Below are 14,479 nucleotides of genomic sequence, written 5' to 3' on the forward strand. Positions count from 1 at the left end.
ACTAAAAATCTATTTTAAAACCTCAAAGTTTATTTAAAAGTTTCGAATTCTTCAATTTTTATTTTTCCATAAATGCTGACCTATAATTATTTATAATTTATATTGTTATATACATACTAATATTTCCCATACAGAATTACATTTTCAAAATATTTAAGACTAATTTCAAGTTATTTTTATCATAAATCTATTCACGGCATTCTATGTTACTTGGTATTGACTCATAAATTATAACAATACTAATATTTTATAATAAATATTATTTAAGTAATATTGTATACAATATAATGTATATGATATATATTATAAAAATTACTCCAATAAATTTCCAATAGTAATAGAAATAAATTATGAAATATCCTTAGAAACAGAGGTTGACATATCGTCTCCGTTCAGAATCGTTTTTCGTACCTATACAATAAATAATAATTATCATTAAATAAAATATTTTAACATCCATTACAGTGACTTTATTTACTCAATGACGGAATACACTCGACTCTGACTGTATAACAGTGTAGTTACCTTATTTTTTTAAATGTAAATAAATGCATTTTCAATCATTTCTAGAATTTTTTCATGATTTTTCTTCATTCAATTACTCCATAATAAAGAAATATTAGTTTTACTTTATAATACAATTTAAAAAAAAAACAGGTAATACCTTTTTTTATATTTTTTAAAACGATAAATTGTTTTTTTGCATTATATTTGAAAAAAAAATCAATAACATAATACGCCAGGAATCAATATTTATATTGAACACGATAAATTATTTTCCAAGCTTAATGTAATAATTTAGCTCAATACGCAGTATTAATGTTTAAAAGGAAAAAATACTTTTGTATTCATTTTCTTCAGATCAAGTAATTCTCCGAAAATTCTTAATGTCATAATTTATTTAAAAAAAAACTTTCTTGGTAATTTAAGAAAAAAAAATCATCATCCCTGGCTATAATTATAATTATATAAATATGATTTAATCTGATTTACCTGCCATGGTAATAACTTTATTCATGCAAAAACAACATGAATGGGAAAAATTACTGATAATTTAGTACCCAATATAATATTATTATAACATCCTCTAGAAGTCTAGAATACAACGATGCAGTTAGCTTACAAATCATTATGACACAATCAGTTTTAATATAATAACACTTGGGTCTTACATAAATAAATAAATATTTGTAACTAACATCATTTCAATAAAATCGAAGACCACAATTTAATATTATAACATATTAACACTATAATATTATAAATATTATTTAACTTGGATCACAATTTTATAAAAATAATAATAAATTGTCTTCAGTTGCACAGTATGCTGTTCATGTGTAAATAATAATATTATTAATCATTCAGCATTCGATTGTGTATCCATGACACCGGTGTAGCTAAATAGCCTATCTAGAACGCCGTGTTACCATAATTTTATGATTGATAACATTATGCATTATTAAAACTGGTCGATCACGGACCTGAAACACGCGTTACTGACAGTCTTATTCCTTTGTATCGTATTCTAGATCACCCTAATGTCAAATTGTTTATATCGCACGGTGGTCTTATGGGAATACTTGACGCTCTTTACTCGGGCGTGCCCATCGTCGGAATACCCATGTTCGCCGACCAGTTTTCAAACATGAACTTTATCGTCCAAAACGATTGCGGTCTGCAATTGCAACTCGATCAGATCGACGAACAGGTCGCCGGTGACACGATATCCGCCGTACTCGATGACGATAAGTGAGTATAGTAGTACCTAGGTATCTATATAAAATAACGCTGTTACATAATAATCGAATGACGAATACACGCCTTATTTAACCTAGAGTAACTACTTGCATATAGTTGTATGTGACTTAAATCACAATAAATAAGTGGATTAAATAACTATAATAACAAATTAAAAATTGAAACTAATATTGTTTATACATAAAGATACAATGCAACATAATATTATAATGTTATAGTGTTCATCTAAAACTATTCGTTATCGATCGGTTATTTTTCAAGACATTCCTGTTGTCGGACTAAGTAACAATTTCACAGATTTAATACCAAACTGAAATGCTGAAGCGAAATTGCACGTTAACTTATAGGGTCATACAAATAGTTTTACTAACACCAACATCGATGATACCAGCTTTTACAATAATTATATAACATAGTATAAATGTTATACAATGGATTTCACGCAAACTATTTGTAATCGTGTCGATTAAGTGCACCAGATAAGTTTTCCGGCGTCGTAATAATGTGAAAAACTTAATATAATTAATAATATACGTTAGATATAGCATAACAACTATTATTTCCATTTTCCATACTTGATTTCTAAACTGAATCTTTAAGCTATAATTTTCTTAGTAAACAAAAAACTGTGGAATGAGCTTCGACATACCTCTTACACTTTGTGATCTTACCACGTATCCAGACTGACTGTATGGCTCCATATCATGTTTATTTATATGGTACTATGGTAGCTAGAGTACTATAGTAGCATCTATATTATTATATAGATGATATCATCTAGGTAGATAAGTTAGTACATATGGTTCACATTTCTATATCTTTCGCATATACCTACTTATACTAGTTGGATACAATTGCAATGTGTGGTTTATTATTATTATTATATTATCTTTGTACTGTGGGCTGTATTTTACTCTTGTGGATATAATAGGCGGGTGAACACACATCTTATTGTTCGTATTATACTATAATCATTATTATTAACGCTATTATTAAAACGTCAACGCCGGACGTGGAGATGATACGTTTCTGTTTCTTTGTATCGTTGTTGGCGTTACGCATTGTCATCCACACGTACACACAAGACCAACCTATACTTTTAGCATCCAGTACGGTTCTTAACTTAAATATATTACATGTACAATCACTCATTTAGGAAAGTTTTTGACACAATTATTTTAGTCATTAGGTACTTGATCCCATAGTTGAATCCCACTATAAAATCGAAGTCGAGCTAAATACTAATATCCGCCGTAAATTACAATATTAAATTAAGCGATCAAACAATGGCGTAACTGAAATCCCCAAAACAATGTGAACCTTTCATAAACTGTATGCTTAGATTGATTCCCCATCTAGCTTATTGGGCTAATGAAATCCGTAAATATATTATTAGGTAACAACAAATCTATCACACGCGCTTGTTAATTTCTACCATTTAAACAATTTATTTTAATAATATGTATATCGTGTATATAATGCTCAGTAGTCAGAGATTTGTCTCTTACTCATTTTTTAACAATTTTATAGTGAAAATATTACAAAATATGCTTTTTGTGAGAATATGACATATGTCGGAATATCAAATGTTTTTAAACGGAACGTTGTATGACACTATTATAGTACATTATTTTTTTTTTTACTTTTGCAGATATGCGAGGAACGCGAAGAGGTTGTCGACACTCTATCGGGACCGTGATCGGAACCCGCTGGAAAAAGCTGTGTATTGGGTCGAATACGTTGCCAGGCATCGAGCCCACCTGATGCTTAAGCCGGCCAATCAAGACTGGTGGTACGAACGGTGTTTGCTAGACGTGGCTGTCACGGTGATCGTAGCTGTGGCCACTACGTCATACTTTGCGAAACTGGTTCTAGCCAAAAGCCGAATCGCTTTCGCTGCTACTGATCACCACTAGGACCATACTGTATACACAAGAAACCAATAATGGTCACCGTGGCGAATACCTTCGTGGTTTGCATAATATCCCAATGCAGATAAGAATGCAGTGCATCGAATTGCATATGTTTCTGTCGTGCAGCGCCATAAACTGAAGCGGTATCATTTACATTTCTGCAATAAGGGATGAAAAGGGGGACTAGAATTTACAAAGTTACTATATGATGCAGTCCTGCGTCACTAGATTTAGCATTTTCCAGCCAATACTTCGATCAAAAAGTATTTTTTGTTATTTAATGTATTAATTATAAAATAGAACGTGTTGTGTAGGTACATGTATATACAATTAATTGTAATTTCCGATTGTATTTTTATTGTAATTCTCTTGTCAGAAATATGAAAAGCTCAATTACATTTTATTACAACGGTACATTTAAATCATGTTATCTACAACCATTATCCTCACCACAAATATGTAAGTTTTGTTAAATACCAGTGTCCGGATGTCTGGTAACTCTACATGGAGTAGATACCTATGTTAATTAATTGGAAAGTCAGTAGTCCCAATTTAAATTTTGTGTGGATATTTTAGTGCTGTTAATTTAATGTAATGTATTATGACCAATAATAATATTGCCTATTGGCTTCCCTGTAGATGTGATTAAAAAAAAATCATATTATATTGAATTAGGACTACTGACTTTTAAATTAATTAATATAGGTATTTATATTCAATAAATAATTTGTTGATAGTACTTATTTTTAATATAATTAATTTATAAGCTTTTACTCCGATATTTGCTTAGTTTATTCAATATCATACACAGCTGTATGCCCACAAACTAATCGAACTGACTTTTTTTCATCATTAATGGTACGGCATAATTTACTAGGTTATTAGCTTGCATCAAAAATAAAATACAACAGTTACAAATAAATAATACAATGGTTTCCTTAGCTGTACATATCAATAAGTTATAGAAATGTGATTATTTTGTTGGTGTTGTCTAGGATTGGGCTAAGGGCTTCGAAGAGATTGTCAGACATTTGTAGGCTTTTTCTGGTTTCTATATGGTTTCGACAGTAGACAAGGAGGTGCTTGACTGTAAGAGATTCACCGTAGGCTTGACATATTGCAGGTTCTTCTCTTTTCTCATAAGATGACATCTTAAACTGACTTTTATGGATTTATGTTACATTGAAAGTCAATATACCTTGTATTATTATAGATACTTAAAAATACGATAATATTATTAAAGCAACTTTTAGATAAGATTTTGTAAAATGGTATTCACGCCTATCAACGAAGTTGCATAATAATTATTTTTTAGTGATAAATTATCCCGATTTAGTCTTTAAATAAGTCAATACATCATACATAAAGCATAGTCTAGTCATAAGTTGTAATAAAAACAACTCATAAACTATAATTTTATATACGATTTACAAGGTTAAAAATGATAATACAATTATGTATCTTAGACTTTTAAGTAATGCGCTATCAACATTAAAAATACTATACAAATAATTAACACCACCATATTAATTTTGCATGATAAAAAAATTCACGATTATGATAAAAATGCGTGTAAAAAATGAATAACAGAAAAACATACTCAAATAAAATAATTAATTTTAAACAAAAATGCATGCAACTTGTATAAAAATAATTTAATATAGGTAATAAAAGTTGTCTACTATTTTAAACGTTACAAGCTCATTATATCATTTATATCCACATTATAAAACTTTCTAAGTGTTATAATATATCATAATAAATGGTGATCCGAAAGCATTAAAACCATAATATCAATGAAAACAGAAATATTGTAATTTAAACATCAATAAGAACATTTTAGAAGACAACCATTCTGTGTAGCTGCTTAATTATTGGACAAATTGGTCCAAATTTTAAATCCAAATTCTATTTAACAGCACCTAGTTATCTATAGCGAGTAATAAATAACAAAATAATAATGAAGTCAACATAATATAAAAAAAATATAAAGGGTACGAATACCATCCAAATTATAATAAATACCAAAAGCTATTAAACAATTTTTTTTTTTAGTGAACTTTGTGTATTTTTGATTAACAAGCTTGTAAATGACCTAGTAGATCATACGGCTTATGTAAAAAAATAAATATGGAAAAGATAAAATTAAAACTCAAAATAATCATCAATGTTTTTTATCTGCTTATCGCCTATAATTATAAATATATATCATAATACTTATGCCATATAACACATGAATACATCATATACTATCTGTACATTTCATACATAGCATGAATACTTTAAGTTCAATTACTTCGAGTACATCACACATCAGTCAGGTGCTTTTTAAAATGTATAGTGCATGCATATAACTCTTACTCTCTGTTCGTGATCCATTTAATTGCAACAAAAAACAACAGAATATATAGATATATTGATATTCTTGTATTCTACGCATAGTATACCTACTTACGTCAACCTAACGGTTTAGTTAGCCAAATTGTATATATATATATATATATATATATACATTGCACAATGCACATACAATATACATATATATTTGAATTTGGTCAGTGGTTTAAGGTATAAACAATTTGATATAATCGTTTCTTGAGAAACACATTAGTCTTGGTCAGCGCATTACCAATTACTAAATCTCAACGATTATTTTGGATTCCGATCGAACCATTTTTATTAGCTGTTCCTTTTACAGTGCGACTTGCGTGTCTTACCTATTTCCTTTTTAATGTCCACAGACATTTTAAAGCTTTGTTTGAAGCTTTATTGATGGGCTCCATTCCATTCGTATACATAGGTAAACACATATAAGTTCATCAATCAGTAATTCTTTTTAGATTATAAATCTAGTTTATCACAATTTCGCACCATATTCACAAATTATGATGTTGTTACATTTAATGTTCGCCTATATTATATGGAATTCACTATTTAAACTTGATACACCTAATATAATATACGTATCTAATTATTTTTCATACTTTAGTATTAATGAAAAAAATATACTAACAAAAATCTCGAAACCCATGATATTTTCAGTCAATATTCATTTTTATGAATACTTGTTTATCCTTTACTTTTTTACTTTTGTTGCCGCATTACTATAAAATAAGCAAATCTTTAGATTTAGGCTGGATCACCTGAATCTACCATTCAAAACACAGTGCAAATTATATTTTAAATAAATTATTATAGCGGTATACCTAGTTTTATTATAAAATTCAGCGAGTATGATTACAAAAATTTAATTAACAAAATATAGGTACTCGTCGTCTGGTAATAATATAACAAACGCTTGTAACTCAATCACTTTTACTTTGCTTTTTTTTTAAATATATTATTATAAATACCTAGGTACATCATATCAAAAAGTCAAAATTTTGTTCATGACTCAAGGTCGTTGTCAACAAAGTAATTTGACAAGGTTTAATTTCAAAGCCGAGTGTATGATTAAAAGACCTGACGCCATCACACGTGCATTTAAAATGTAAATGAAAGAAATAAGGTAAATATTACCCCTAGAGATAAAATCTTCTTATCTACTAACTGCCACTCACTCAACCACTTACGACATTATTTTTAATTTGCATACCCTTCCACACAGACCTCTTCGGCGCTGTATTGGAATACCTATGTATTGTTATTGCATTTTTACGCTGTGTTTATTTTATTAAATCGAATAAATATCAATAAAACAAATAAAAGCTTAAGTTTCTATAAATTGTAACATTAATGTTAATAAATATTCTAAATTCATCAATATTTTTGTTCCGTTTCGTTCATTTTTATTATTGTTACTGTTACTTTTTGCAAGTCTTTTATTTATTTGAATGACATTTAAATTAATTATTCCTGTGATTCATTGTACATATTATTTTTTCTATAATTCTTTCATTTCACAATTTCAACATATTTGTGTTTTAGAAATAAAATAATATTTTTTTTTTTTTACCTAATATGTGATATTTAACGATAATATACCAGCTACTGAAATGATTGATTACCTATTTACATTACATGCTGAGATGAGACATTCAAGATTTCTTGCATTAATGTCATCACTTTGTAACTTTCCTTTCCTAAACTCGTTTAGAATTCAATATTATACCATAATGCATATTTTATTATAATACTCCGATTACCTAGAATAATAGGATCTGTAGCTACCAAAATTCAAAGTTCAACATTTAACTTTTATTTTGTTTAATTAACGATAGTACCCATATTATTATAATTATCTATAAGCAAACCTAACCATAGCATAAACATAAATATAATAGTTCTCTGATATTCTAAAAATAATTTTTAAACCAAAAATTATTTTATTTGATTGCTAATTAAGTAAACTTAATATAAGCAAACTTCTTTTGTCGCCAGTAGTACATTTTATATTATATAATATTCAAAACTCTGCTTATACTGCAGATACAAAAAAGGGGGAGTAGTTGCTCAGTTATACAGTTGATGTCAAGTGTTGAGTGTACCTCAATCATTGAAGAGTAAGTAATTTTAATGTATTTGTCAAATTGTATTTCAATGATAAATCATTTCATACGAAAAACGATTCTGAAAATAATAGCGAAAACGGTGTGTCAGCCTATATTTCTGTGTATATTTTAAAATACCTATTATTGATATTTAAGTAAATTATTTTACTATTAATAAAAGAGTGGGTTCAATTAATTGTTGCCGAAAACATTGCATTTTAAAATGTTATTGTGTACCTATATATGAAAATATTAAATATAATAATTAACGTTAAAAGTGCCAAGAACCCACGAGTAATATTTTTAAGTTACAAGAAAATAATTAAAATCTTTATTCTTCGTTTAAATATCTAATCTTGTCAAAATTTTAAATTAATGTGTCTATGAAAAAAACTGTGGATATACCTATATATATTTTAGATTTACCAGTTACAATATGAACTATTTACGAAAAATCCACATTTATAGAAAAAAAAACAAAATAATAATAACAATTTCGAACATATTTAATAGCTTAAAAAAATTTAAATACTTAGAAAATTACACCATGTGTAGGAAATTATGATATACATTTTTTCTGAAAATGTGAAGAACCTATCTACAGTTATTCGTATTTGAGTACACCAAAAAAAAAACAAATTCTACTTCAATTTCGAATACTTACTGATTTTGCATAAAAATTCCCATTTTTCTATAACTTATATTTTTGTTTTTTTGTCGATTGTTTTAAAAAGTATTTGAAATTTTTACTTTTGACCTCCCAGAGTTCCAACTAGATCTGATTTGCTACCACAATCCAACCACGAAGTTAAAACTATTTTTTACCGTCCCAAAATGTGATGAGTGATGACAGACAAAAAACAATACACATTATTGTAAAATCAATACATTCATCGTATAGCTTAGAATTTAAATTAGAATAAAAACTAAATTAATAATTAAAAATGTTAACGGATATAAAAATCAAAATCAATGGTAATATAGATAAGTTCAACCATTATTTTGTGAAATGTTTTTTTTTTAAAATTATTATTTAGCCGTAACTTAGCAACAAAATTTAAGCCCTATACGAATAATTAGCAACAAAATCCAAGCCCTGTATTTATATGAATAAGTAACAACACTTTTTTATCTGTATTTTAATCCGCACTTGTTTTATTTTACAAATAGTTAAATCAACACTTATTGAGTCCTAAGTCAAAATTGACGCTCAAATGTATTGGACATTAACTACATTTGGAGTTAAAACAACTAACGATTTTTATGTGTATACAAGCCAAACAATATGCCACCCATATACAATTCAAATACAATTATACTGTATCATAAACGTTTTCAAACTCATTCAACCCGTCCGAAAGGAATATCCTATTAAATTGAAATGAAAAAATACAAATCTATTAGTCAATTGCAGATTTCTGGCAGCATATCGAAAATTTCAATGAGCTGTTCTGCGTGGCCCCGCCGGCCATTGAACATTGCCATCTGAGTATCTGACGGTGTAATACCAATACGGCATAAGTACCTATACTATACCACTTTCAGCTGGTTGATATGACTACCTGGTATGAACTAGTACACCGTTACCTCGCTGGTATTGAACGTTGGTATAGGTACACTCATAATACGGCCCTAACATGTACCAACGCGTGGCCATATAGTTTATGGCGATTTAAACCTAGCACCGATGATAATTAATCGTGTTAAAATGCACGTCCAACTGTACAAGATTCGCACGGTAATAAATTCTACGATGGGCAATGATAATGCACACTCTCAAAAATACAAAGGCACGACGGAGGTAAAACAACAGCAACACGATTATATACATAAAGACGGTTCGGAAAATAACTACCAGTGCGAAATACGGCTGGAAAACAGCTCTGGTAATGAATTAAGAAGAATTATTGTTACGTCGTACACAACGGACTATCCGCAAAATCCTACATCCGAACGAAAAAAATTAAATTAAGTACATAACGCACGCGCGCACACGTAAACTACATACGTGCGCGCGCACGCATAGACATTGTACATACAGCTCTATGGACTGGTAAATATTATATATATTATGTACATTATATTATTATTATATACGATTACACTGCTCCAAACCCGCTCACTCTTTTGTGGTAGAACAATGGAGTTTCTATTTCTTTATACTGCACCAATAATAGTGAACGTCATGTTTAGTGATATTATTTTTTGTGTACGTCACAAATGATAACATTATGTACGAATTGTTTTCGAAAATATTACCCACCAATATTAAACGCTTTTAGGAATTTGAAATTGTTTATGTTCCTATCATAACACAATGGAAGCTGGCAGCTATGCTATTGTTATATAGTCAAAGAAAAACAAAAATATTATAGATTTTAAAATATATTCTGTTCAACGTTTTAATAGTGTTACCCATTTAAACTACATGCGGTAGGTACTAATACTAACAAAAAATACTAAAAAAATTTTTAAATTTTAAAGCTATTATTTTACGCAATGTCGTTTAAAAATATGAATATTGATGTTCGCTTAAGGGTCCAGATTTTAAATTTCTGCTCTACGATAATCTAATTACGGTACTGATATCATTAATATAACTTCTAGTGTGATTAGATAAAGTTGGATTCTCTTCGTTTGATAATAGTCATCATTTCGTATGAAAACCAGAAAATAACATAGGTACCTATGTGAATAATAAACACATTAACATATTAAAGTGCGTAATATTGTATACCTACCTACTGGAACATTAATGTACAAAATATGAATTGGTCTCTGTCTTGGATTTTAACGGTACTTACTTGAAATATTGGGTGTAAAAAAAATAAGTTTTTATGAAGCAGCTGGTTTAGAAGTTATAAAGAGCACAAAAATCTACAAGATAATCACGTAAGACTGATGTTAACCCAAATAAGTATACGCTTTCGAAAAATCAAATAATATGTTATTTAATTCTGTGTGCTATATAAATATATTATTTATGAGAATAAATAAAAAATAATTTTAAATTTGCTTGTATAAACTTACTATATCAGGCTATATATTTTAACTTAAAATATCTTTTTATCAACATTGATAATGTTTTTTTTTAAATATATTGATATTTTCTATGGTAGTATAATGTCTAAAAATTAGTATTATTGACTTATACCCACATAATTTCTAAATTGCATCTTTTACTATAGTATATTTTCATATATAAATATATAATATAGATTAAGCTAGCTTATAATTAGGTAATAACTTATTACCGACCATATAATAACATTTAATACCTATATGATAATTCACCCTTTACTGTATGAATGATTATTAATTGTATACCTATTGTATTTCAACTGCATTTTAAAATATAATTATTGACATTATTATTATAATTATTATTTATATATTAATGCACTTTCCTTGTTGTAGATCGAAATCTGCAACTATAATGCACCTATATGAACAATAAATAAAAAAAACCAATTTCACTCCAAATAACATTAAATGTTTTGTGTAAGAAATAACGGAAATAAATATTAATATCAATGTATGTTTTTCCTTCATAACCTTATTTTCATAAAGATCAAAATTGTTAACATAAGTTTTTTTGCCTATGTAACACAGTTTTATAAGTATATAAGATCTTAAAGAGTTAAATATTTAATCAAAAAAAACTATTTTAAAACTATTTAGCATATATTTATAATTTATATTCAAACACATTGAGAAACAGATACCTAACTCTTGTTTCTTAAAAGGATACCAATTATTATTCTTTCTAGACGCATGGTACTAGTATTAATACTATTCTTATTATAAAAAGACAAAACAATGTGTTATTCGTATTGCATAATATGTAGTTGGATATAATGTATTAGTGTCTAAAATAAAATTTTAATTTTAATTAATGACCAGTTTACCAGACCATACATGACCAAAAATAACAAATAAAATAAACTGAAATTAAAAGAGAGTTGTTTATCTTATACACTATGAAAGTGGCAAATATTCAGGTAGTAACTATAAAGGTAGTTACTAGTAAATATGGTAATTTTAAGGTAATTTTGTTACATACCAAAATGTAATCAAAATATTGTATGTAAGTAGGTACTCTTCTTGTTGAGGTAACGATAGTAAATAATGAATAAACTACATTATGTAAATATTTTTATAGTTATTTATTTATTATTATTATTATTATTATTATTATTATTATTATTACTACTAATGAATTTTCAATCTTAATGAATTCAAACATTGAAAATAGACAGAAAAATTATAGGTGGTTATTACGTAAATATTAAAATATATTACATTTATACAAAAAAATAAAAATTGGGGGGGTCCCAGTTAAATGTGGCCTCTCTAAATGGTAAACTATATAAACATTTTTTTATTTGAAAAAATTATGTACAGTAGCGAATTTAGAGGAGAGGCACGTGCCCCCTGTCAATTTTCTGTCAACAATTTGTTATGTAACTACGAGTATCATATAAATGAAAAATTCAGTTAATTAGAATAATATTACCAACTATTAATTATTATTTATTATAATCATTATTGTTTAAAAAAGATAGTTTGTATCTATTATTAATTAAAATTATAATTATACAGTTTATATTTGCCCCCCCCCCCCATGTCAAAATATCGCAGATCTGCTATTATGATGTAGGGGTATATCGTATATACAGCCGTAAAGACGAAATCCTGCTGAAACTTATCAACTTATTATGTAGGTACCTAAATTCGAAAAACACAAGTATAAAAATATTTTAGATAATATATTATATACGATTTTATGAAGTTGACGTAGATGAAATTGATATAAAAGTCGAATACCGTTCATTATATCTAGTTTACCAACAAGTGTATGACAAATCTATTGAAACTGGAGTAACTAGAATTTTAAAATTAAATGAAGTATTGAAATTCATGATATCACGAGACATGGTTTATTCGTATCCAAATTTATATACTTTGTATAAAATTGTATACACTTCCAGTCAGCAGTGCAACTGCAGAAAGAAGTTTTAGCCGTCTAATACTTCTCAAAACAATGCCTTTGCTCAACTATGACTGAAAACCGGCTATCAAATTTGGCCATATTGAGCATAGAAAGCAACATAGCTCAAACTATTGATGTTGATAACGTAATAAGTACATTTGTACTAATGAAAAAGCGCAGAAAATTATTGTAATGTTATAGTTCTTTACTATTATTTTCATGTAGGTATTATAAAATATAAATTTTATAAATTTATTATTTTTGACTTTTTTATTGTATTAGAATTTAAAACCACCTTCTATATCTCTTGTGAAAATGAAATCAGCCATTGAAAACCAAAATAAAATAAACATACTGCAAATATACGTATAAAAATAAAATAATAAATATATATAATCCCTTCAAATGATTTAAATATGTCAGGTAAGTTTTTTAATTGAATATAAATTTTAATGCAACAATAGTAAAAATAACAATTAATTAAATATAGCTTTGAGACTAAAGCTTGTAAGTAAATTTTACAATTTACTTAAAAATATGTTATGACACATGTAATATAGTTATATTTAAATAACTAATAAGGTAAATCGCGAGCGCATTGGACGACTTTGTAATACCTAGTTGGTTGAAGTTTCTACACAGTGGCCTGTCGTAAGTAAGGCAGACCCACAGTTCTAAAATCCTGGGTACGCCACTGACTATTTTGGGTTGGTTTCGGTAAAGCCTGAAATCATAAAAAGTATAAGAATGTGTCTGAATTATTTTAAAGCCAGTCTATTGAAATATGTCATAACCCAATGGGATTTATGTAATAAAATTACAAAACCAAAAGACTATAAGCAATCAGACACACGCACGGCGCCAAGGGGTGGCAAGGTGGGGCTCTAGCCCCCCAGAAAACAGATCAGCCCCCTCGTCAGCCCCCCCCCACTGAAAAATATGTACAATATAATAAAGTCATAATACATTATTTAAATAAGAGCCACATCAAAGAATTTATGAAATATTCCTTTTTGGCTTTTTAGTTTTTAAAAATTTTTAATTTATGAAATACTTTTGTATTTTCGAAAACTTGTGTATTAAGTTTTTTCCGTTATAAAAACTTATATAAATATGTAATAATATTAATATTTTATACGGGCGATATCAGTGTAATTGTATACATTTTTGTTAAGTAACTTTTTCAATATTATAAGATTTTCAAGCCTTTACTGTATGGTTTATAAACAGATATCGTATAAAAAATCAATATTTAGCTTATTTAATATATTTGTCACAACTAAAAAAAATGAGGAATAAATTAAATTTATTATTTGTCTAAT

General features: G+C 27.7%; 2 protein-coding genes across 8 annotated transcripts in view; one reads left to right on the forward strand and one right to left on the reverse strand.

Moving 5' to 3' along the window:
* LOC100159691 (UDP-glucuronosyltransferase 1-7C) overlaps window positions 1–4,090 on the forward strand; it is a 36,493-nt gene extending 32,403 nt beyond the window's left edge. For all 3 annotated transcript variants that reach the window (XM_001951597.5, XM_029489766.1, XM_016808231.2), the window contains exons 6-7: window positions 1,533–1,752; window positions 3,413–4,090. In XM_001951597.5, coding sequence (XP_001951632.1) covers window positions 1,533–1,752; window positions 3,413–3,677 — 485 coding nt within the window. In that variant the 3' untranslated portion in view covers window positions 3,678–4,090. The remainder of the gene's footprint in view (window positions 1–1,532; window positions 1,753–3,412) is intronic.
* The window catches only part of LOC100162087 (gamma-aminobutyric acid type B receptor subunit 2), a 304,964-nt gene that overhangs the window by 287,317 nt on the left and 3,168 nt on the right, over window positions 1–14,479 (reverse strand). Inside the window, exon 2 of one of the 5 annotated variants that reach the window (XM_029489765.1) lies at window positions 13,775–13,881. The exons of the other annotated variants lie outside the window; for them this stretch is intronic. The gene's annotated coding sequence lies outside the window, so the exon portion shown is untranslated. The remainder of the gene's footprint in view (window positions 1–13,774; window positions 13,882–14,479) is intronic. 5 annotated transcript variants of the gene reach the window in all.

The sequence above is a fragment of the Acyrthosiphon pisum genome, chromosome A2 (assembly GCF_005508785.2).
Source record: "Acyrthosiphon pisum isolate AL4f chromosome A2, pea_aphid_22Mar2018_4r6ur, whole genome shotgun sequence".
NCBI classification, from domain to species: Eukaryota; Metazoa; Arthropoda; class Insecta; order Hemiptera; family Aphididae; genus Acyrthosiphon; species Acyrthosiphon pisum.